We start from the raw sequence: 26,213 nt of genomic DNA, 5'->3' as shown, positions 1-26,213 counted from the left end.
GAGTTGACACCTAAATATCTACAACTAATAGCAATAGAGTTATTAGAAGCCTTAGATGTGGACGAATGCACTGACTCCATTTTAACAAGTTGTAGTAACTTAATGGCATGTTAAAATTCTTTCTAAGAGTCAACCAGAATAACTCAAGCTATTGAAGACAAGAACTCACAGCAATATGCGGAGGTCCACTGTGGCTGAAAATTTGAATCAAAAGACCACAAGAAAAGATTTCCTAAATTATAAAGGGTAACTCCTATTTAATAAAGAGGGCAGTCAAATGATGTCAAAAGTGAGGGTAGAGTTGACTCCTTGGAAATTGGAGAACCAAGCAAATCTGTCCCGATATAAAACTTAAAGCACCTGTGAAAAAACAAAAAAAGAGAAAGATGCTCTCATATATTTAAAAAAAATCTGCAGAGACAAAACTGGCATGGAAGACCTCTTTTTCAACTCATTTGTGCCCTGTGGGTGATTTCGTTAAAATGCATGCTCTTTTCTGTGGGAAAAAGGGCCGGAAGTCAGCAAAATGGTGGAATTCAATGAACTTGCGGTGGGAGCGGCATGATTGTTAATCCAAAAATAACTAATTGACCATTATGAGGTCTATAAACTTACCCTGCTGCTCCCTGGTGGTTCTGACGCTTTCCAGCATGACAAAAAAGGCATTGCCCCCGGCAGGTTGCTTTTCCGAACGAATGACTCCTTAGCATCTCTGGAAGAGCACTACGGAGCAGCACTCCCTACACCCTGATAACAATGCCTATAGTGTACGAAGAGGTAAGTCAGTTGTCATGTGCACTTATTGGGGACCGGGGATTCTATTATACAGGAACAACATATAGTTTATTAAATCAAACACTGGAGAAGGGTTTGTACAGCACATATCCTGGTGTCATGTATTTCAAGGACCTCCTATGTGATAATGAAGAAAAGAGGGAAAGTGAAATAAAAGAATTGCCTATGACCACACAATTTGGTTAAGAGGAGAAGCCGGAATAATCCCAAATTGTTAATTTCACATTGTGCAATTCAGGCACTAGATGTATATGCCTTGCTTCTCTTACACCCACCTTACCGCAAACCCCTCCCCAAACCCTGACTACCACCTTGCTGGTATCAATACGGCCCTCAGTCACATCACAGACCAACTTTGTGGCCCCTGTTTGTGAGTACCCATGCCCTGTTTTTTTTCTCTGCTGGTTGAGATACGTAAAAATTATTGGGATGCAGAAGGGCTGGAAAGGCAATATTTCAATTACTTACAGGTAATCTTCATTACTTCAATTACTCTTCCTTTTCCCAGTACTTAAGTCCATCCCTCTTTTCCCATTGTCGCAACAATTATGCCCATAGCTTGGGGTTGTGAGGAACTTGGAAGTGCTATTAGTTTGCTTCCTATTTATTATGTTTCATGATGGGGAAGGGTGTAAAATTCGGGAGGATTTTAGAGTTGGGTAGATCAATGCTGCTTGGTGAGGGACACCTCTGATAAGCAAAGGATTGTGGGAGTAATGAAGATTAACAGTGTACAGATTGTCATGTGGAATGTCGTCTTCTATTAAAATCCTTTGCAATTTACAAGACCTTTTTTTACAGACCTTTCCTTGAGTTGTCCTTATGAAATTAATCTTACAAAAACTGTAAAGAAAATGTGTTGTTATATATGTCATACATTTGGGGAAAAGTGGTTAAACAATAATCTGTTATAAAATATTTTCAGTAAGAGACATGCTAATATATTTGGTGGTCGTGCTTTACGTTCTTCCTCTTCACAACCGCAACATGGACAACTTTATTTACCACCTTTACACAGAATGTAACTGGTTACGTTTTAAAAGCTTGTTTCAGTGCAATTCACCCCTCAAGAACTTCTCGAAAAGATTCTCTCGAAGACTTTGAATGTGCTACTGTAGCACTCAGAAGTGCTACCAATTCCAAATACTTATCCTGCAATCAATTTGAGTAAATTGTTATTCTTAACTTTGACACACAGGAGCATCACGATTGAGAGACCACAGTGGCGCCGCAGTGCAGGCGGGAGGGAGGGTGAAAAAAGCAGTGCTCCTGTGCTGCTGGGAAGTGCCAAGTAAGTGACATATGAAAGTTACAGTAAGTGACTGGAGTCAGATCAGCCACCTTCTGAATCTGAAATACCACTCAACGGAGAGTCACGGAGACACGTGACGAAAGCATGTTACAACTCGCCCTTAAAACGCATTGCAATAGGTTGCCTTTTAATAGAGTTAAAATGTAAAAAATAAGAAACACATTACATCATCCCGCAGCAACTATGAGTGGTATTTCGCGAGACTGATGTAAGTAATTGATAACTATTTACAAATTGGCTGGACATGTTTTGGTGGACGAGTACGTACGTGGCTTTTGCAAGGCACGGTAAAATCGAGGTGAGGGAGAAGCATTTCGTACAGTGAATAGGTGAGCAAAGCTGAGAAAGGAACACAAAACCTGAAGCGGTGCCCCTCTGCTCCCCACCCCCGCCAGAATAGCCTCGGTCCCAAGAAGACGGGCTGCAGGACCCGGAGAGAGCTACTCCCCCAGCTGCCGGTGGGCTCCCAGCCAGTGCTGGATGTTTTCACCATCCGGAAATGATGAAAAACGGGTTTGAGAGAGGAAAAAATCGAAAGAAAAAGTCCCTTCTGCTTTTGTGAGAGCGAGGGAAAAGTGCCGAGCCGGACGGGGTGGGAGTTGCCTGGAAGCGGGAGGCAGCGGCTGCAGCAGCGCGTGGGTGCTGCTGCCACCGAGAGACCCGGGGGCAGCCCGCGCCAAAGGTGCAGCCAGCCGTCTATGTGCGAAAAGCGAGGTTCAGCGTGATGCTGTTTCTCCGGCGACCCTGTGGGCCAGAGCAGGAGGGGGGCAAGTAGCAGCCACTGGACTGGCGAGAGATGCCCAGGTACAACCACCGGCGCCACGCCGCTGATTGCTGTTTATTGCTGTCACTGAAGACCGTAACACAAATAACGCAGCCAGCAAGGCGCAGAGACTCTGGTTCTAGAGGCGAAGTGTAGGGGTGAGCTCAGGACTTAGTTATTTTGTATGGAAGTCGAGAGTGCCAGCCAGGCCAGTATATGAACGTGGTGACTCGTCTGCTCCCTCCTCTCATGTTGTTGCCACGAGCCACGTTCTTCCTCTTTGCTGCAGCGTGCGCCGAGACGTACTTTCATGCATGTGTTCGGCTCTTGAGGGGTGGCTTACATGTCTATTGTTTTTGTTTTCTCTCCCTGGGTTAGATATTCCTCTTTCTTGGTGAGAGAGCCGGCAGATGTCCCGAGCGAGAGAGCCTCTTCCTCCGGGGCCTGAAGGGCCAGAACACCGAGCTGCGGATGAAACCAGCCCTTTGATCTCCCTCCCCCTGGGTAAGTTTGCTTCCAACAAGTTCCCTTGAGTTGGTTGTGATTTATTTGAAGCAGACATGCTGTACGGCGTGTGCCCTCCTCCCCATGTTAGCACAGGGATCCACGCAGACCCGAAGCTCGTTTATAGTTGTCGCATGGTGTTAACGGATCAGAGGTGTCAAATGGCGTGTGCCTTTTTACACAGTTGTCGTTTCTTCTTAAAGGGGAGGAGAGTGGGACTGGCTGTTTTGGGCATTTTCCTTTTGCTCGATTTGTTTACGCTGCGGGCAAGTATTCTTAAACACACGAGCCCCCCCCTTTTTTTTCTCTTGGATGTGAGTGAAAATGCCACTAAGCAAGGGTTACATAATTTTCACTTTGTGTGGTGGTTTGGCGCTCGCCGCCCCCCGGAGCGACGCTCTGGGTAATTACAGTAGTGATGCGAAGATGACAATCTTACAAGTCTGCGCCAGTGCAGCTGCAGGCGACACCTGTAGGACTGTAAGCTGCAGCACAAGCTTGTTTCTCAAATATCACAATAAATGACACGAAGTAACGCGCATTTTTTTCTTTTGACAGCTTTACTCCATTAAACTATTGAAAACATGTACAGAGGAATTTTCTTTCCCCTCCAAGTGTTTCATAATCTAAACCAGATCCCTTGTATTTGTCCCTCCTTCAATCATGTTGTTAAAAATGCCTTCAAACACTTCAGCAGTAGTTTCACCAGAGCTTCTATGTTTGTCGGCTGTTTTGTATCCACCACTCTGATATGCACAGTGTGTTTTAATATTAAGTACGGCGTGTTGGTAAAACCTGTATTGTAGATAGAATGTGAATAAATGAGGTGCAATGTTATAAAAATCGTACAATACTATGTTTAAGGGTGGAACAAATTTGCCCTCACCATCATTTTGTACCAGAGGTTGCACCTGTAGGTGACTATTTGAGATAATATGTACAAAATGGGTATCATCTGATCCCCAGTGTTTCTGTTCATTTGTCATTTAGCGTTGTGTGTGTGTGTGTGTGTGTGTGTGAGGGAGAGAGAGGGAGGGAGAGAAAGAGAGAGAGGGAGGGAGAGAGAGAGAGAGAGAGAGAGATAGAGATATGAGAATTCTTGGCTAGGCCTCATATTGCGTAGATAGGAGAAGCAAGCCGAACTTCAAAGTGCCACCACAGCAGCACAAGTACTTAACATAGTCTTAATGGAGAGAATCTGCTAGCCGCTGTGCCTTTGTCGCAAATGAATAGAAACGAGTATGCAGTTTGTTCAAAAACACATCAAAGAAGCTACTGCATAAGTGAAACATATAAACTCTTCGTTATATTTCATGCAGGTTAAGTTTAGTTGTCAATGTACATGATATTACTAGCATGTGTTTGGTTTAGCTACCATTTCTAACGGAAATACAATGCAGAGCAACAAGACGCATATAAGAGCTGTAACAGGCTAAGGAACAGAAACTGATATACGCCATTTTCTTTTATCAAAAATACATGGCTGCATTTCCAACCACTGCACATTGACTAATTGACTGCCTATCCCAGATGCCATATCACACTTTATCTGGGGAGAGTCAGATTTTCTCCTTACCTCCAACCACTAGTCAGAAAGTAGCGTACTTATGCAGTACTAAATCACTGAAAAGTACGTAAGAACTGAGAAGTTGACATCGATTAGAATACACCGAATGTTTGTTTGTTTATAGCAGTTCAGGAAAAAAATAAGTGGATTACTCCCACTTGTATCAATATTAAAAAATGACATTCTAGGATTTGTTTCAGCTTTTTCAAATTTCAAAAGCTCCCACTTAAGCTTTGGAAATGACTGGATAGCAGAATTTGAATACAATCACTTGCCAAGGGTCAACTACGGATGTATGACGTTACAACGCATGCTTTTACCATGCATGCTGTTACAACGCAAGTATTACAACGCAAACCTTTACAACGCATTACACTTGGGGGTGCTGGATAGTGAATAGTTTAATTTACTATTCCAACTCCAGTTCCCGTGGACACTAGGGAAGGTGTTGGATAGTAAATTACAACTATTCCCTATCCTAGAGCGCCCCCCCCAGTGTAATGCGTTGTAAAGGTTTTCATTGTAATACTTGTGTTGTAACAGCACTGCGTGGTAAAAGTTTCGTTGTAAAGGATGTTTCCCGTCAACGACCAGCGATATGTTCGGAGTGCTCAAACAACCAACCAAAGCTTTTCACATAAATACCCTAACTTGCATCAAAAATGTAAATAATTATTGGGACAATAGCAATTATGTCCAATTGGTTTAAGGGTTTTTGAATATTTAGGTCCTTGCTACAGATATTATTCTGTCTTATTATTGCACTTGTCCGACCCGGAGACATTTCAATTTGATAATGTTGTGAGTCGATGAATTGCTTCCTTCCACTGCTGATTTAAAAGGAATATTTTTACTTTTCAGAGCACCATTGGGGTGCATATTTTTTGGTTGGTCTTTCCTCCTTGTTTGTTCATGCCGTTACCCCAGTTTTCCATGTGATCTATTTTTTTTTTTTTTGCAGAGTCTTATATAGCGCGAACTAGACCCGAACCGAATCAGGTATCAGAGCGCTTTACATAGCACCAGTTACGTTACATGAGGACGGACACACATTCATTTCATTTTCTCTCCTCACCTGCTCATCCATTGCTCTCTGCTGTTCCTTGTTTTCACTCCCCATGTCATTCTCCTTATTAAGGGACCTGTAAGCAGCAAAATGCCACCACATACATACACATCTACGCCAATCTTGGAATGGCTTCATGTATGTGTCTTGGCACATAAGCATGTCTGCATCACTAATATGTTTACACATTTGTGGTCACCTTGGAATGTCTTTTATATAATTGAAAAGTAACTCTAAGATAGCCTCCCATGGGTCCACATGCACAGGCATTGACATGCATCATGACAAAGTGTTGGCCATTTTGACATTAGCTAATGTCAGTGCTGATAAGCATTGAGAAAGCCAATAGATTAGTTGTTCATAGTCAAGACCTATCAGTTTTTCCAATGTTTGTTTTTTTGGGCTGAAATATTTTGGTTGAGACCCCATAACAGATCAGAGTTCTTTATGATCTTACTATGGATATAAAGTTCTGAATAAAATCCGCAGTATTATACAACATTTGGAAGAAAGAAACAAAAGCCTTTCAAATCATTATAGTGGTAGGATAGATTAACAGCTTGGATAACAATGGCTGTACAACACCACCTGCAGTTAGCAAATCGGCCTTGTGCAACGTGTCTGGGAAGACCTCTGATTCTAACTCCAGCACAGTATCGCTCATTGGCCTGTTCTGGTTCCTCTCCTTTTCTCAACAACACACTTCTCCTTAGCTTATTCAATTTTATCCTTCTGTTGTTCCTCTCTCTTCTACATTGATGGCACACACATATTTAGCTTCTTTGTTTTATTTGAGCCCTACCTTAGTAACTGAAATGCATAAACCTGGGCACACTTGAATTAAGGTATCAAACACTATGAGGTAATGTCAATGTCCACATCTGAAGAATTCATAACATAGTTCATGATTTATTCATCAAGAGCAAATGAAAAACCAGCCAACACATGTTTCGTTGCTTATGGAATTGCTCCAGCACCTTTCTCAGGGCTGGGGAGGATACAAAGGATACTATGAACATATAGTATTAAATTAAACAAATGCACTACGGAAATACGTCAACAGTTTTAAAACTCATAACAATAATGTATGCCTAACTATGATCATTATTTGTCATTGATGCGATATGACTATGGGAATATAAGACTTCGCCCTTGGATAAACAACTAAAGGCAGTCTCCTTGGGATCCTTTTTGGGAGGTGGGGGGAGGCAGCGAGTTATACTTTGGAGCGCATTATAATCATTGACCATGCTGCAGTGTGTTGTTGCACTTAATGATGTTTGCCTGCCCTACAGGGACTGTCCAGTCTCTAAGGAGGGCAGTTCGCGTTGAGGCAAGGAAACTGACTGGCGCACTATTTGCATGTAAACTGCAAACATGATTTATTTGACACTGCACAACTCTGGGGCTCCTTGGCTTTGGGAATGCATATTTGACAGTAGAATTACAAATAAAAATAAATAGCCAGTATTCAGCCATGAAGAGGTCCTTCTCCTAGTAAGTAATTGGCTATGCATGCCTCACCCAGTAGTTAACCTAGGGAAAAATGATCTAGCTTTTACATTTGATTTGTAAGGCACCACCGCACCTTAAATGCAACAGGTATTCTTACATAATTCCCACCTCTCAAGGAAAATTCACATGGTGGTAGCTGTGTTTCATATTTAATGCTACACAGTTCACATATTTTCAAGTGGGGCACTGTATGTTGTATCCCCAACACACCAGCAAACGAAGATCAAATGGTCTCCATCTCCCTCTTGGTGAGAGAGAGTGAATGTGTACTTCACCCATGCTTTACACCTCACTGGGAAGATTGGATTGGGGGACTCAGAGGGACATGCAGTGCACATCGATTCACTTGGGAAACTAATGAAAACTACAGCATCAAACAACAGCAATAAAACAATGTGACTGCCCACTGAGAAGCAACACTCCGAGTATGAGAGTTGTATTACATATAGTTTAAGGCTTAAACTATCGGACTGCATCTCTTTGTCTGTCATTTCCTAGTGGACGAGGCGTCCCTCTCTACTTGATGAGAAAGTAAACGTCTCTCTGGTTGCCTACTCACAGGTTCCCTTCCATCTATAATTTCAAATATGAGCCAGTTCTGTGTCATTGACTACATATTGGGATACAGTTCTTTCCCCCTGCCAGGGTCTGTTGGCAAATTGGGCGAGAGTAACACATGCACACATATTATGAGGTGGCTCAAAATCCGTATTTCACTTGTGGCGCCAAAGCCAAAATACTTTGAGCTCACCTTGACTGTACAGTAGATCTGATTGGCGTAAATTCTGAAGCCCCCCCCCCCCCAAATCTTACTGACCAGGCTACGCCCTTGCTGTATATCTTCCATCAGTGTTTGTTTTAGAGCATTCTGGGAGATTAAATACATTTAAGTAGGTTACCTGGTGTGCGGAGAGAGTTCATTTTTCTACAATGCCAAATTGAAATATTTTTCTTGGAATTTGACTGAGCACAAAAGATTTAATTTTAACAACTGACATGGCAATACAAACCTGAATCATGCCAGGAAAATGAGATACAATAAATCCTTAGGAAAATGTGTCAGCTATGTCAGGCTTTTGCAGAGAACCTGAAATTCTGCAAATAAGTTGAAATGACATGCGAATTTTGATTTATAACTTCAGCAGAGAAATTTGGAATGCTTGTCAGCTAGGCAGATTCCTCTTCTGTTTGAAATCGGCGTCTGAATGTTTTCCACTTCTATTTTTTCTTACCTTGAAATAAACTTTAGAGAAGCAGGAGACAGAAGCTGTTAAGGGGAGCGCATTGTATTGTGACACGTATTGCCATAGCATCTGGATTCATGGGTTGTTTTAAATGATCTTTTTCAGAAAATCTCAAAGACCAACCATTACTGCTTGTGTTTAGATCCATGGTGAACACACAATCCTCACAACAGTTAATTTTCTCTTCTTTTTGTTAATTGAACTTTAAATTCAGTTTGCATTTTCTAAATGCAAAAACCTTTGAGAATGACACCATAGCTGTAGCATATGTCAGGGGCTCAACAGAGTTCATTGTTTTAGATTAAGCATCTCCTTATCCTTATCGATGAGAGGTGGTTGTGATTCGATGTGATTGTACAACACAAGTACACAAGATGGGCATGTCTCAGGGTACTGAATTTTTTAGGAGAAGGGGAAAACGCAAAAAGTGGACAAGGATGTGGCAAAGGGAGGACTACATTATAGAGCCAACTGGGTGGACATAGTTGAAACTTTATGCAAGGGTTGAAGTAGCCTTAAAAAGAAACATTTAGGAAATTCTCAAATGATTTTCCTGTGATATGTGCGTGCTTACTCACACCAAGTCTAAGTATAGATGCAAATTAGGAAAGGCAAATTTGCAAAGGAAACTACGAGCTTCCTGGTCAGCTGGTCTAAGGGCTAGTACATTAGGGAGCAGAGTTAAAGCTGGCAGGCCAGGTGGCATGACCAGTGCATTTGTCCGTTCATTACTGATACACAGAGGGCTGCTTTTATGCACTACTCCCCTTCCTTGCAATATGCCTTGTCATAGGTAACCTCTGCATGTTTTTCAGGCGCTGCATAGTTCATCTTATATTCTGCATGAGTATATCTGTGCATTGTTCCATGTTAACTCTTTATTGAGGGTCGACGTGGAAAAGTGCTTTCAGAGGACAGGTTTTCAATGTCTGTACTCTGCATGTAACCACATCACTCACGGGGATGGCAGACAAGGCTACTAATCTAAGTTGAGATGTTCCCCTACACCCACGAAAGTGATGGGAATAAATACTTAAGGGAGGGGTGTACGGTGAACAGCCTTTACAACAAAACTTTTACAACGCACTACCTTTACAACGCAACTTTTACAACGCAAACTATTACAACGCATTGCTCTGGGGGGCGCTCTAGGATAGGGAATAGATTAATTTACTATCCAATAACCTTCCCTAGTGTCCACGGGGACTGGAGTTGGAATAGTAAATTAAACTATTCACTATCCAGCCCCCCAAAGCACTATGCGTTGTAATGGACTGCGTTGTAATACTTACGTTGTAAAGGCATGCGATGTAAATGCATGCGTTGTAATGTCATACATCCGGGGTGTACGTGTGGTATGTGTGTGTCATAAACATGTAGCATCCATGCTGCAGATACCACAGCCGTGATAGGCCATTTGTAGACAAGGTCCTATATGTTTTAGAGCTTCCTTGAGAATTTTTCTTTCTAAAACAAAATAAGGGTGAGCTTTACAGACAATGAATGAGTTTTAAAAAGTGGTTTTCCCAACTTAGGTCTTGAATAAATATTGTGTGCCAGAGCAAAACAAGCATTTGCTATCCTTCCAGCTGCCTTTTTGCTTTAGAAAAGGTCTGCTACTGCCTCTTTAACACAGGTTACTAGAGGTCCCCTCTCTCTCAGCAGTGTGGATTTCATGTCAATTTAGTTGCTGATGCAAGTATGGGACTACTCTATTTCCTTAGTATATATTGCATGACAGATAATCCACGGGCACAGCAATTCTCCTTGATCATTGCAACCGTAAATTCCCCATAAGATGGCCTACAATTTGTGCTTACTAGGTGTGGTAGCTATGTGTCTCCCTCCGGAGGCAGAGTAGCATCAGAGTGAGGACTGTGTGCGAGGTTTTCACACCCTCTCCCGGGAGTCTTGAGGTTCTTTTTTTTAGGCACAAACAGTTACTTCTAGGACTGTTTGGTCTATTTATGCCAGTACACTCCACCTGGCGTTGGTGGTGAGACTTTTCAGGTCCCTTGGAGTGTGGTTGAAGTCAAGGGCCAAACACAACTGCATGTGACTTGAGGCTTCTGATGGAGACACAGTGTAGTGTGCGAGCTTGTCTCTGTGACTTGTGTGATAGACACTTTCACGTGTAAATGTTACTCGAATTGGATTTCCTTAAAAAAACAGAAGACAAGAGGCATTTGGCAAAACAGGAACAGTTTGTTCAATTAAACAGGTCAGGTGGGAGAACAGTGTCAGGCTCTAGGACTGAGGACATTCAATTTACATCAGGTTTGTGCTCTTATATACAAAATTACAACAAGCAATAAAAGGTTTACAGCGTACCATATATGGTGATTAATATTTGTTACTGCTTTTAGAGTACTAAATTAATGGTCAATGGTTACTACAGAAAGGTCCGGACCTCGCCTGGACACAGTGTGACCAGTGGTTAGTGTGTCCAGATGTCTGGAATGGGGAGTGCATGATCACTATGTGTGCTAGGCCCTGATTGGCTATGTGTTCCTAACTCATGTGGCATCGGACTTGATGGTGTTTTTGGGAGCACGTGTACTATACCTCCTCCGGCCAGTGTGCTTTACTGGGACAATCTCCCCTGACCATTGTAATGTCTCAGTGCCTGTCTGTGGAACTGATCAAGAGTTTCCTGTGCAAGTGTTTGCCTGCCAGCTATGCACCCGCCCACCTGTGACCCATCAATTAGTAATCTTGGGCCTAGTCCACAGGGCCTACCTGTCTGATGACATATTGCGTGTCAAGGTAGATGTGGAGTTCAGATCGGGCGATTCTAGTAATAGAGACAATAGTTCATTTTTAATCTATAAAGGTATTGCTATTCATTTTAACATAAGTACACACAGAACCAATGTATTCCTATGCTGCCCAGCCTGAAACCCATTAGATAATGGGTAACCAGCATTCCTCTTTAGTAAATCAAACTGATTTGACATCATCTAACAAACACATTATTGTTAAAATATTCTGTTTCGTATGTAGTCTGTCATTAGTAAAACACATTACTCTGACCCCAAACACTTCTGTATCGCTATAAATAAGTCTTTGTATTTTGTGCTTTATAAGTAATGTATAGCGCATTCTAACAATATTGGCACACTCACTTCATACTGCCCTTCTGTATTATTACATCTCAGTATCACTAAAAGTGCATTTGTGTAACACCATAACTCCCCTAGGAAAGGTAGCATGAATTGCTGTCAGTCAAGTTGGGCGGGATTAATGTGAACCGTGTAAGAAAGGATGGGAAGGGGGTTCAAACACAGCCATGTTTCAACATCCTTAAGAGAAAAAACTGCATCTCCTTCCAATGCTTCTGCTGTAATTTCTTCTGTACAGCAGACCAACAGTGACATAGAGCTAGGTATTTCACAGATATAATGTGACGAAGCTTTTACTTTAAAGAACATAACGCACAGAAGTTTTAAAGTACTAGAAGGAAATACTCAGCGAGATATTCTGAGACACTGACTTTTTTGTCATGGTACAATGGTAAAAACGTCTGATTATTTTTTGTTGGGCTTTTGCCCAGGTGACAGGTAACTGTTTAGTAAATGCTCATGTATTACTGATTATATAACAAATCCCATGTCTTTGTGTTGCTGTTTTCTGCTGTCTAATGCCTACACTTTAATTACCTTCTCTCTTAGCTATGCGAATGGTCAGTGGCACACAGTTGTTTCTGCTTCCTTTTGTGCATCTTGCATTGAGACAGACATTTACTTAGTCCAGGCAATTGTTAAGGCTAGTTCTGTAATTGTGGATTTCTTCTCACATTGTTTTATAGACTATGTAATTTTTCTTCTCTATAATTATCAAGTTAACGAGGACGAAACAAGGTATGCACTGTATTTGCAATGAAAAGGAGATTAATTGAACGGAACAAAAAAATATGTATTTTAAAAATGTTATGATGTAGCTCGCTCTAACTCCCGAATATGCCAGCTAAGGGCCAAGAAATGAATAATTGAATCCCCAGCATTGGCGCACCAATCGCTCTTGCCTGTTTCACCTATCCCGTGACCATGTTTGGCGGAAATAGTTCAGGACAACACTACCATTAAGTTCTGGTAACAATATTTTCACTTTTCGCTACTTCAATAAAGAAATAGGGGAATAACTGTAATTAGTGCAGCTGGTTCTGTGTCATCAGGCCCACGGGACTCCATGGGCCTGAGGGACCCTGTGCACCCCAATTATGGCAGGCTACCACTATCCAACTAACACAAGGAGATGATGGACGGAGCCCTGAAACTTTTCAGACACTCACACCCCCAGTCACAGATCTGGGTTGAATCCATCATTGTTCATTAGCTCACTTTGCCACCAAAGTTCAGACACAGCTATATGCAAATCAGTCTTAACCCTGTTCCTCATAGGAACAGTCCAGCCCGAACTGTCAAGCCATGTCTTCCCTGGACTGGAAACAAGCATCCTGGGACCGGTTTTGGGCTAACAGCCCTCATCAGCCAGGCTAGCTTGAATCCAGTGGCAAAGTGAGCAAGGGACCCACGTCTGGGCATAACCTGCCAACTTAAGGCGAACAAAGCAAACACAAGGAGATAATGGACGGAACGCTGAAACTTTTCAGACACTCAAACCATCTTCTCCTTGTGTTTGCTTTGTTTGCCCTAAGTTGGCAGTGCTTGCCCAGAGGTGAGTCCCTTGCTCACGTTGCCACTGGATTCAAGCTAGCCTGGCTAATGAATGGTGTTGCACAGAAACCGGTTTCCAGGATGCTTGTTTCCGGTTCAGGGAAGACCTGGCTTGGCAGTTTGGGCTGGACTGTTCCCATGAGGCAAAGGGTCAAGACTGATTTGCATATAGCTGGGTCTGAACTGAGGTGGCAAAGTGAGCTAAAGAATGATGATGGATTCAACCCAGATCTGTGACCGGGGATGAGTGTCTGAAAAGTTTCAGCACTCCATCCATCATCTCCTTGTGTTCACTTTGTTACCTCTATCCAGCTAATCAGAGCACCAATTATCATTTGTTACATAGGCCCATGTGGAATGTTTACCACAACACTATTTTGCAATGTACCTTGCTTGGGGTGTGGGATGCTGATGAGACATTTCTACTGACCATGTAATTAGGCATGAATTGATATGTTACGGCTGTTGAGAGAGGCAGAACAACCTACTTTGTGTATGTCTATTTTCCCTGTCAATTCTCCTCTCCAGTAGCTGTAAATTGTAACACTGTATTTAAGAATTGCTGTATTTTATGCACAATTGCATAGCTATTCTATAACTTAAGGAAACTGTTGTTTAGTTACCAGCTGCTCTTCTACTGATTAACATTGCAATGTCCGTAGTCCCTGACTGTGCCTTCCTGTCTGGGTCATATTGGTAAGGCGGGCACTCTGGCAATGGGTGAAGGGCCGGTGTCTGAGTTGCAGCTGTGGGCCAGTGGTGTATCGAAAGTTGAGGCCCTCCCCCCTGCAAGGTACAGGAAGGGCCCTCGCTCTGAATTTTATCTGGAGCTCTCAGGCCTGAGTACGGTGCTGAGGGAGCCCCATGCAGCTCGGGGCCCCCAGCACCGCAGAGGATGTGGGGCCTGTGTTAAGCTACTGCTGTGGGCTGTATTTTCCAAAGCGTGGTGGCTGATTTGAGATCGGTCTGTGCTGTTCAGATGCCGCTGCCAGCCTAATGGGGGCCTGAGTGGCCTTTCTGGAGGCCTGTAGGATGCGACAGGTGGGCCGCGGTTACCCCTCTTTCATCAACGGGACAGAGGTGTCATTCCCAGTCCACAACTGTGCCAGCCCTTTAATATAAAAAGCTGAGTTGTGCCAGCTACAGGCACATTAATGTAAGAAGATTGAGCAGAGGCTGGCTGCCTGAGCAGAAGTGGCGTCACTGATATTCATGCAGGTGTGGTTCACCAGTATGAGCTAATCCGTGCACAAGGAGAGCTGGCCTATTTGCATTTTTTTTTTATCTGAGTGAAGTGAAAAAAAACAAATGTATGCATCAATATGTGCTTGAGAGATCTTTACAGTTAAGCTGACAGCCCTGCAGGTTAATGTAATCACTGCATAGTTATGTTAATCATCAAAAGGTCACAAGGCCTATGTTCAGCCGATGGATATTCTGAGGGTTGTTTTGGAACATTTATTTCTGTTGGGACTTTAATAATGCATTAGAAGGGTTAAAAGGAGCATTGTATACTGCTCCCTTTTTGCTTATGGCTTCCCTCATTGATGCATTATTTCATGGTTTTCTGCTAATCTTCTAGTGGTGAACTTCGGTACTCTGTCTCAGTGTAATACCAGAAATCTCACAGCGAACTACCCATATACTGATCAGCCACTTAATTGGACTTGGCCCATTTTGCAGGGTCATCCCCAAACTTTTTGCTGCCTTCCTCCTATATTTATTCTGACCTGTTGTTGGCTATTTTATGACTCTGGGAACTTTACCACTGCTGATCAATGCTAAAGTGCATATGCTCTCCCTATTGTAAATTAATGTATTAATTTGTGATTCCATGATTAGCTGATTTGGTTTACTTGTCAGACCCCAGTACAGTGCACTCAGTGTGCCCAGGGCTTGTAAACCAAATGCTGCTAGTGGGCTTGCAGCACTGGTTGAGCCACCCACAGAAGCAGCCTGTAAAAGTGTGTCTAAGGGCTGGGCTGGGGGATTCCAGGAGACAGGGTGAGTCCGCCCAGTGGTGAATAGAGAGATCTGCATCTAGATAGGAGGGAAGAGTTGCATCTGGGACCTGAATAGGACTGTGCCTGCCCCCCACAGTGCTGGCTCCACCCCCTGTGGTGCATCTGATGTCTCTGCCCTGAACTGTGAAAGGAGAGAAGGAATCATGTCAAGAGAGTGCTCCAGGGCTGTGCCTTTCCTCCACAATGCTGGCTCCACTTCCTGTGGGGCGTCTGATGTTTCTGCCCTGCACTGTGAAAGGAAAGGAGTCATGTCAACAGAGTGCCCCAGAACTGGTTTGGACTAGGCAAAGGTCCCTCTGCCCTCAGAGGACAAAGGATTGGGGTATAAATATTGGGACCCAAGAAATTAGGGCTTTCTGAGGGACTGCGTGTCGCAAGGAGCTGAAAGTGCGACTCAACGAGGAAGAAGTGTGTTGCCGTTGCTTCTACTGCCGTTGCATCTCTGAACAAGGGTGTCGCCGCTGTAGCTGTCGAATTACACCGAACCGAGAGAAACATCTCGCAACGAAGAGGAAGCGTGTCGCTGCTGCTGCCGTCGCATCTCTGAACAAGGGTGTTGCCGCTGTAGCTGACGTATTGCACCGCATCAAAAGAAGTTTCTCTCCACGAGGAATAAGCATGTTGACGTTGCTGCTGCTGGCGTCGCATCTTGGATGTCGCCACGTAGTTGTCGCATCATGCGGAAGCTTCTCGCAAACGTCGGAGAAGTGTCGCAGCCGAGGCTATTGCTGTCACATCGCTAAACAAGGGTGTCGCCGCTGCAGTTGACTCATCGAGCCGAGACTTCTCGCCTCATCGGAGAAGTGTGTCGCATCTGGAAGATCTTCACGTCTTTATTTCTTTGCACCGTTACTTTGCCACATTTCCATCGCTGCAACATTACTTATTGTGGAAGCGCAACGCATCGTGAGGTACATTGACTCAAAGTGTCGCATCTTAAGAACTGAACTGAACTAAGCTAAAACTACAAATTTTAAAAGTATAGTATTGTGGATTTTTGTCGTTTATGGTCTTGTGTTAAGTCTATAAAAGAATGCTTATTTTTAATATACAACTGTGTGGTGCCCATCTGTAGTGTTGTCACTGGGTTACTGTATGTGGTCACAAATACTTTACACACTGCCTCTGAGATAAGCCTGTCTGCTCGTGCCAAGCTACCAAGGGGGTGAGCAGGGATTATTTTAGGAGTGTACCCCCTTACCCTGACTAGGGACGAGGGTCCCTATTTGTCACAAGTACCTACCTGTGCCAAATAGAGACCCCCAAATCTAACACACTTAAATTTAGTTCTCATGTTTTAAACCTCATCTTTAATCACAATGCTTCTTGAAAATAATTCAGTTTTTACTTTTCTGGCTATGTCTCTTTTAGAGAAGCCCCCTCCCCACCCTCCTTCTTTTCATACTACTTAAAAAACTTCAAACACTGAAGCAGTATTTTGTGAATTGCGGCAATCTGCAAAAGTTGGTAACATTTGCCTACTTGCAATTCCAATCCAACTTTGCTTCCTATGCCAAATCGCTTATACCATTTCCCATTGCTAAGCCACGAGCTTCGTCCTAGATTGTCATAAATTCTTCCCCTTTGCTTCTCAGAATCTCTTTCAGAAAGTATGACATTTCCTAACCTCTTGCTTCCAATATCCAAGACTATTCTGTGGAAGGAAGGAAACTGAATGAGAGATAAATCATCGTAGAAAGTAAGTTGGTAATGTAGTAGCCAGAAAAACAGAAAATTTGGAATGCTTGTCAGCTAGGCAGATTCCTCTTCTGTTTGAAATCGGCGTCTGAATGTTTTCCACTTCTATTTTTTCTTACCTTGAAATAAACTTTAGAGAAGCAGGAGACAGAAGCTGTTAAGGGGAGCGCATTGTATTGTGACACGTATTGCCATAGCATCTGGATTCATGGGTTGTTTTAAATGATCTTTTTCAGAAAATCTCAAAGACCAACCATTACTGCTTGTGTTTAGATCCATGGTGAACACACAATCCTCACAACAGTTAATTTTCTCTTCTTTTTGTTAATTGAACTTTAAATTCAGTTTGCATTTTCTAAATGCAAAAACCTTTGAGAATGACACCATAGCTGTAGCATATGTCAGGGGCTCAACAGAGTTCATTGTTTTAGATTAAGCATCTCCTTATCCTTATCGATGAGAGGTGGTTGTGATTCGATGTGATTGTACAACACAAGTACACAAGATGGGCATGTCTCAGGGTACTGAATTTTTTAGGAGAAGGGGAAAACGCAAAAAGTGGACAAGGATGTGGCAAAGGGAGGACTACATTATAGAGCCAACTGGGTGGACATAGTTGAAACTTTATGCAAGGGTTGAAGTAGCCTTAAAAAGAAACATTTAGGAAATTCTCAAATGATTTTCCTGTGATATGTGCGTGCTTACTCACACCAAGTCTAAGTATAGATGCAAATTAGGAAAGGCAAATTTGCAAAGGAAACTACGAGCTTCCTGGTCAGCTGGTCTAAGGGCTAGTACATTAGGGAGCAGAGTTAAAGCTGGCAGGCCAGGTGGCATGACCAGTGCATTTGTCCGTTCATTACTGATACACAGAGGGCTGCTTTTATGCACTACTCCCCTTCCTTGCAATATGCCTTGTCATAGGTAACCCCTGCATGTTTTTCAGGCGCTGCATAGTTCATCTTATATTCTGCATGAGTATATCTGTGCATTGTTCCATGTTAACTCTTTATTGAGGGTCGACGTGGAAAAGTGCTTTCAGAGGACAGGTTTTCAATGTCTGTACTCTGCATGTAACCACATCACTCACGGGGATGGCAGACAAGGCTACTAATCTAAGTTGAGATGTTCCCCTACACCCACGAAAGTGATGGGAATAAATACTTAAGGGAGGGGTGTACGGTGAACAGCCTTTACAACAAAACTTTTACAACGCACTACCTTTACAACGCAACTTTTACAACGCAAACTATTACAACGCATTGCTCTGGGGGGCGCTCTAGGATAGGGAATAGATTAATTTACTATCCAATAACCTTCCCTAGTGTCCACGGGGACTGGAGTTGGAATAGTAAATTAAACTATTCACTATCCAGCCCCCCAAAGCACTATGCGTTGTAATGGACTGCGTTGTAATACTTACGTTGTAAAGGCATGCGATGTAAATGCATGCGTTGTAATGTCATACATCCGGGGTGTACGTGTGGTATGTGTGTGTCATAAACATGTAGCATCCATGCTGCAGATACCACAGCCGTGATAGGCCATTTGTAGACAAGGTCCTATATGTTTTAGAGCTTCCTTGAGAATTTTTCTTTCTAAAACAAAATAAGGGTGAGCTTTACAGACAATGAATGAGTTTTAAAAAGTGGTTTTCCCAACTTAGGTCTTGAATAAATATTGTGTGCCAGAGCAAAACAAGCATTTGCTATCCTTCCAGCTGCCTTTTTGCTTTAGAAAAGGTCTGCTACTGCCTCTTTAACACAGGTTACTAGAGGTCCCCTCTCTCTCAGCAGTGTGGATTTCATGTCAATTTAGTTGCTGATGCAAGTATGGGACTACTCTATTTCCTTAGTATATATTGCATGACAGATAATCCACGGGCACAGCAATTCTCCTTGATCATTGCAACCGTAAATTCCCCATAAGATGGCCTACAATTTGTGCTTACTAGGTGTGGTAGCTATGTGTCTCCCTCCGGAGGCAGAGTAGCATCAGAGTGAGGACTGTGTGCGAGGTTTTCACACCCTCTCCCGGGAGTCTTGAGGTTCTTTTTTTTAGGCACAAACAGTTACTTCTAGGACTGTTTGGTCTATTTATGCCAGTACACTCCACCTGGCGTTGGTGGTGAGACTTTTCAGGTCCCTTGGAGTGTGGTTGAAGTCAAGGGCCAAACACAACTGCATGTGACTTGAGGCTTCTGATGGAGACACAGTGTAGTGTGCGAGCTTGTCTCTGTGACTTGTGTGATAGACACTTTCACGTGTAAATGTTACTCGAATTGGATTTCCTTAAAAAAACAGAAGACAAGAGGCATTTGGCAAAACAGGAACAGTTTGTTCAATTAAACAGGTCAGGTGGGAGAACAGTGTCAGGCTCTAGGACTGAGGACATTCAATTTACATCAGGTTTGTGCTCTTATATACAAAATTACAACAAGCAATAAAAGGTTTACAGCGTACCATATATGGTGATTAATATTTGTTACTGCTTTTAGAGTACTAAATTAATGGTCAATGGTTACTACAGAAAGGTCCGGACCTCGCCTGGACACAGTGTGACCAGTGGTTAGTGTGTCCAGATGTCTGGAATGGGGAGTGCATGATCACTATGTGTGCTAGGCCCTGATTGGCTATGTGTTCCTAACTCATGTGGCATCGGACTTGATGGTGTTTTTGGGAGCACGTGTACTATACCTCCTCCGGCCAGTGTGCTTTACTGGGACAATCTCCCCTGACCATTGTAATGTCTCAGTGCCTGTCTGTGGAACTGATCAAGAGTTTCCTGTGCAAGTGTTTGCCTGCCAGCTATGCACCCGCCCACCTGTGACCCATCAATTAGTAATCTTGGGCCTAGTCCACAGGGCCTACCTGTCTGATGACATATTGCGTGTCAAGGTAGATGTGGAGTTCAGATCGGGCGATTCTAGTAATAGAGACAATAGTTCATTTTTAATCTATAAAGGTATTGCTATTCATTTTAACATAAGTACACACAGAACCAATGTATTCCTATGCTGCCCAGCCTGAAACCCATTAGATAATGGGTAACCAGCATTCCTCTTTAGTAAATCAAACTGATTTGACATCATCTAACAAACACATTATTGTTAAAATATTCTGTTTCGTATGTAGTCTGTCATTAGTAAAACACATTACTCTGACCCCAAACACTTCTGTATCGCTATAAATAAGTCTTTGTATTTTGTGCTTTATAAGTAATGTATAGCGCATTCTAACAATATTGGCACACTCACTTCATACTGCCCTTCTGTATTATTACATCTCAGTATCACTAAAAGTGCATTTGTGTAACACCATAACTCCCCTAGGAAAGGTAGCATGAATTGCTGTCAGTCAAGTTGGGCGGGATTAATGTGAACCGTGTAAGAAAGGATGGGAAGGGGGTTCAAACACAGCCATGTTTCAACATCCTTAAGAGAAAAAACTGCATCTCCTTCCAATGCTTCTGCTGTAATTTCTTCTGTACAGCAGACCAACAGTGACATAGAGCTAGGTATTTCACAGATATAATGTGACGAAGCTTTTACTTTAAAGAACATAACGCACAGAAGTTTTAAAGTACTAGAAGGAAATACTCAGCGAGATATTCTGAGACACTGACTTTTTTGTCATGGTACAATGGTAAAAACGTCTGATTATTTTTTGTTGGGCTTTTGCCCAGGTGACAGGTAACTGTTTAGTAAATGCTCATGTATTACTGATTATATAACAAATCCCATGTCTTTGTGTTGCTGTTTTCTGCTGTCTAATGCCTACACTTTAATTACCTTCTCTCTTAGCTATGCGAATGGTCAGTGGCACACAGTTGTTTCTGCTTCCTTTTGTGCATCTTGCATTGAGACAGACATTTACTTAGTCCAGGCAATTGTTAAGGCTAGTTCTGTAATTGTGGATTTCTTCTCACATTGTTTTATAGACTATGTAATTTTTCTTCTCTATAATTATCAAGTTAACGAGGACGAAACAAGGTATGCACTGTATTTGCAATGAAAAGGAGATTAATTGAACGGAACAAAAAAATATGTATTTTAAAAATGTTATGATGTAGCTCGCTCTAACTCCCGAATATGCCAGCTAAGGGCCAAGAAATGAATAATTGAATCCCCAGCATTGGCGCACCAATCGCTCTTGCCTGTTTCACCTATCCCGTGACCATGTTTGGCGGAAATAGTTCAGGACAACACTACCATTAAGTTCTGGTAACAATATTTTCACTTTTCGCTACTTCAATAAAGAAATAGGGGAATAACTGTAATTAGTGCAGCTGGTTCTGTGTCATCAGGCCCACGGGACTCCATGGGCCTGAGGGACCCTGTGCACCCCAATTATGGCAGGCTACCACTATCCAACTAACACAAGGAGATGATGGACGGAGCCCTGAAACTTTTCAGACACTCACACCCCCAGTCACAGATCTGGGTTGAATCCATCATTGTTCATTAGCTCACTTTGCCACCAAAGTTCAGACACAGCTATATGCAAATCAGTCTTAACCCTGTTCCTCATAGGAACAGTCCAGCCCGAACTGTCAAGCCATGTCTTCCCTGGACTGGAAACAAGCATCCTGGGACCGGTTTTGGGCTAACAGCCCTCATCAGCCAGGCTAGCTTGAATCCAGTGGCAAAGTGAGCAAGGGACCCACGTCTGGGCATAACCTGCCAACTTAAGGCGAACAAAGCAAACACAAGGAGATAATGGACGGAACGCTGAAACTTTTCAGACACTCAAACCATCTTCTCCTTGTGTTTGCTTTGTTTGCCCTAAGTTGGCAGTGCTTGCCCAGAGGTGAGTCCCTTGCTCACGTTGCCACTGGATTCAAGCTAGCCTGGCTAATGAATGGTGTTGCACAGAAACCGGTTTCCAGGATGCTTGTTTCCGGTTCAGGGAAGACCTGGCTTGGCAGTTTGGGCTGGACTGTTCCCATGAGGCAAAGGGTCAAGACTGATTTGCATATAGCTGGGTCTGAACTGAGGTGGCAAAGTGAGCTAAAGAATGATGATGGATTCAACCCAGATCTGTGACCGGGGATGAGTGTCTGAAAAGTTTCAGCACTCCATCCATCATCTCCTTGTGTTCACTTTGTTACCTCTATCCAGCTAATCAGAGCACCAATTATCATTTGTTACATAGGCCCATGTGGAATGTTTACCACAACACTATTTTGCAATGTACCTTGCTTGGGGTGTGGGATGCTGATGAGACATTTCTACTGACCATGTAATTAGGCATGAATTGATATGTTACGGCTGTTGAGAGAGGCAGAACAACCTACTTTGTGTATGTCTATTTTCCCTGTCAATTCTCCTCTCCAGTAGCTGTAAATTGTAACACTGTATTTAAGAATTGCTGTATTTTATGCACAATTGCATAGCTATTCTATAACTTAAGGAAACTGTTGTTTAGTTACCAGCTGCTCTTCTACTGATTAACATTGCAATGTCCGTAGTCCCTGACTGTGCCTTCCTGTCTGGGTCATATTGGTAAGGCGGGCACTCTGGCAATGGGTGAAGGGCCGGTGTCTGAGTTGCAGCTGTGGGCCAGTGGTGTATCGAAAGTTGAGGCCCTCCCCCCTGCAAGGTACAGGAAGGGCCCTCGCTCTGAATTTTATCTGGAGCTCTCAGGCCTGAGTACGGTGCTGAGGGAGCCCCATGCAGCTCGGGGCCCCCAGCACCGCAGAGGATGTGGGGCCTGTGTTAAGCTACTGCTGTGGGCTGTATTTTCCAAAGCGTGGTGGCTGATTTGAGATCGGTCTGTGCTGTTCAGATGCCGCTGCCAGCCTAATGGGGGCCTGAGTGGCCTTTCTGGAGGCCTGTAGGATGCGACAGGTGGGCCGCGGTTACCCCTCTTTCATCAACGGGACAGAGGTGTCATTCCCAGTCCACAACTGTGCCAGCCCTTTAATATAAAAAGCTGAGTTGTGCCAGCTACAGGCACATTAATGTAAGAAGATTGAGCAGAGGCTGGCTGCCTGAGCAGAAGTGGCGTCACTGATATTCATGCAGGTGTGGTTCACCAGTATGAGCTAATCCGTGCACAAGGAGAGCTGGCCTATTTGCATTTTTTTTTTATCTGAGTGAAGTGAAAAAAAACAAATGTATGCATCAATATGTGCTTGAGAGATCTTTACAGTTAGGCTGACAGCCCTGCAGGTTAATGTAATCACTGCATAGTTATGTTAATCATCAAAAGGTCACAAGGCCTATGTTCAGCCGATGGATATTCTGAGGGTTGTTTTGGAACATTTATTTCTGTTGGGACTTTAATAATGCATTAGAAGGGTTAAAAGGAGCATTGTATACTGCTCCCTTTTTGCTTATGGCTTCCCTCATTGATGCATTATTTCATGGTTTTCTGCTAATCTTCTAGTGGTGAACTTCGGTACTCTGTCTCAGTGTAATACCAGAAATCTCACAGCGAACTACCCATATACTGATCAGCCACTTAATTGGACTTGGCCCATTTTGCAGGGTCATCCCCAAACTTTTTGCTGCCTTCCTCCTATATTTATTCTGACCTGTTGTTGGCTATTTTATGACTCTGGGAACTTTACCACTGCTGATCAATGCTAAAGTGCATATGCTCTCCCTATTGTAAATTAATGTATTAATTTGTGATTCCATGATTAGCTGATTTGGTTTACTTGTCAGACCCCAGTACAGTGCACTCAGTGTGCCCAGGGCTTGTAAACCAAATGCTGCTAGTGGGCTTGCAGCACTGGTTGAGCCACCCACAGAAGCAGCCTGTAAAAGTGTGTCTAAGGGCTGGGCTGGGGGATTCCAGGAGACAGGGTGAGTCCGCCCAGTGGTGAATAGAGAGATCTGCATCTAGATAGGAGGGAAGAGTTGCATCTGGGACCTGAATAGGACTGTGCCTGCCCCCCACAGTGCTGGCTCCACCCCCTGTGGTGCATCTGATGTCTCTGCCCTGAACTGTGAAAGGAGAGAAGGAATCATGTCAAGAGAGTGCTCCAGGGCTGTGCCTTTCCTCCACAATGCTGGCTCCACTTCCTGTGGGGCGTCTGATGTTTCTGCCCTGCACTGTGAAAGGAAAGGAGTCATGTCAACAGAGTGCCCCAGAACTGGTTTGGACTAGGCAAAGGTCCCTCTGCCCTCAGAGGACAAAGGATTGGGGTATAAATATTGGGACCCAAGAAATTAGGGCTTTCTGAGGGACTGCGTGTCGCAAGGAGCTGAAAGTGCGACTCAACGAGGAAGAAGTGTGTTGCCGTTGCTTCTACTGCCGTTGCATCTCTGAACAAGGGTGTCGCCGCTGTAGCTGTCGAATTACACCGAACCGAGAGAAACATCTCGCAACGAAGAGGAAGCGTGTCGCTGCTGCTGCCGTCGCATCTCTGAACAAGGGTGTTGCCGCTGTAGCTGACGTATTGCACCGCATCAAAAGAAGTTTCTCTCCACGAGGAATAAGCATGTTGACGTTGCTGCTGCTGGCGTCGCATCTTGGATGTCGCCACGTAGTTGTCGCATCATGCGGAAGCTTCTCGCAAACGTCGGAGAAGTGTCGCAGCCGAGGCTATTGCTGTCACATCGCTAAACAAGGGTGTCGCCGCTGCAGTTGACTCATCGAGCCGAGACTTCTCGCCTCATCGGAGAAGTGTGTCGCATCTGGAAGATCTTCACGTCTTTATTTCTTTGCACCGTTACTTTGCCACATTTCCATCGCTGCAACATTACTTATTGTGGAAGCGCAACGCATCGTGAGGTACATTGACTCAAAGTGTCGCATCTTAAGAACTGAACTGAACTAAGCTAAAACTACAAATTTTAAAAGTATAGTATTGTGGATTTTTGTCGTTTATGGTCTTGTGTTAAGTCTATAAAAGAATGCTTATTTTTAATATACAACTGTGTGGTGCCCATCTGTAGTGTTGTCACTGGGTTACTGTATGTGGTCACAAATACTTTACACACTGCCTCTGAGATAAGCCTGTCTGCTCGTGCCAAGCTACCAAGGGGGTGAGCAGGGATTATTTTAGGAGTGTACCCCCTTACCCTGACTAGGGACGAGGGTCCCTATTTGTCACAAGTACCTACCTGTGCCAAATAGAGACCCCCAAATCTAACACACTTAAATTTAGTTCTCATGTTTTAAACCTCATCTTTAATCACAATGCTTCTTGAAAATAATTCAGTTTTTACTTTTCTGGCTATGTCTCTTTTAGAGAAGCCCCCTCCCCACCCTCCTTCTTTTCATACTACTTAAAAAACTTCAAACACTGAAGCAGTATTTTGTGAATTGCGGCAATCTGCAAAAGTTGGTAACATTTGCCTACTTGCAATTCCAATCCAACTTTGCTTCCTATGCCAAATCGCTTATACCATTTCCCATTGCTAAGCCACGAGCTTCGTCCTAGATTGTCATAAATTCTTCCCCTTTGCTTCTCAGAATCTCTTTCAGAAAGTATGACATTTCCTAACCTCTTGCTTCCAATATCCAAGACTATTCTGTGGAAGGAAGGAAACTGAATGAGAGATAAATCATCGTAGAAAGTAAGTTGGTAATGTAGTAGCCAGAAAAACATCTGCGAGAGTACAATATCGAGGATCAAAATATCGAAAAGTGGGGCATGGCCTAGATAGCCAGCAAGGCAGAGTTGTTCTAGGACGGCTCCGTCCAGCCCTCCTTTTATCCTACATTGATCCTGTTCCTCTGGCCACGATACCCCCTGCCTGATGTGCCCGCTTGTTGGCGGCGCTTGCGGGCCTGAACTGCATCCTGTGGTGGCGGTGTGGCGGCGATCGGCCCTGAGTGCGGAGCTGAGACCGCGGCCTCGATTGTGGCATTGCCGGCGGATCCTGATGGAGGCGGAGCTCCTGCGGCTGGCTCCATACCCCCGGAGACACGGTGCATGACACCTTTCTCCCTCTGGGGCAGGTCCCTGATTGTGTGCGGCTGTCCCCCGTGGAGCGTATGGGCCCTCTGTTGACTGGCGGTCTATTGGACCATGGGATAGAGTATGGACGACTGGGGAGGCGCTTGCGGTGGCAGCCGCCATTTTGAGCTGCCCG

The 26,213-nt window shown here is 43.7% G+C and overlaps 1 protein-coding gene across 2 annotated transcripts in view; it reads left to right on the top strand.

Moving 5' to 3' along the window:
* The first annotated feature begins 2,419 nt into the window (after positions 1 to 2,419).
* Positions 2,420 to 26,213, top strand: part of MDFIC (MyoD family inhibitor domain containing) — a 279,995-nt gene continuing 256,201 nt past the window's right edge. Inside the window, exons 1-2 of one of the 2 annotated variants that reach the window (XM_078674362.1) lie at positions 2,420 to 2,911; positions 3,249 to 3,374. In XM_078674362.1, coding sequence (XP_078530488.1) covers positions 3,281 to 3,374 — 94 coding nt within the window. In that variant the 5' untranslated portion in view covers positions 2,420 to 2,911; positions 3,249 to 3,280. The remainder of the gene's footprint in view (positions 2,912 to 3,248; positions 3,375 to 26,213) is intronic. The other variant, XM_078674363.1, reaches the window with a different exon arrangement.

Source organism: Lissotriton helveticus, chromosome 1_1, assembly GCF_964261635.1.
Source record: "Lissotriton helveticus chromosome 1_1, aLisHel1.1, whole genome shotgun sequence".
Taxonomy (NCBI): Eukaryota; Metazoa; Chordata; class Amphibia; order Caudata; family Salamandridae; genus Lissotriton; species Lissotriton helveticus.
Note: the sequence above shows the minus strand (reverse complement) of the source record. Positions and strands in the feature narration are given on the sequence as shown.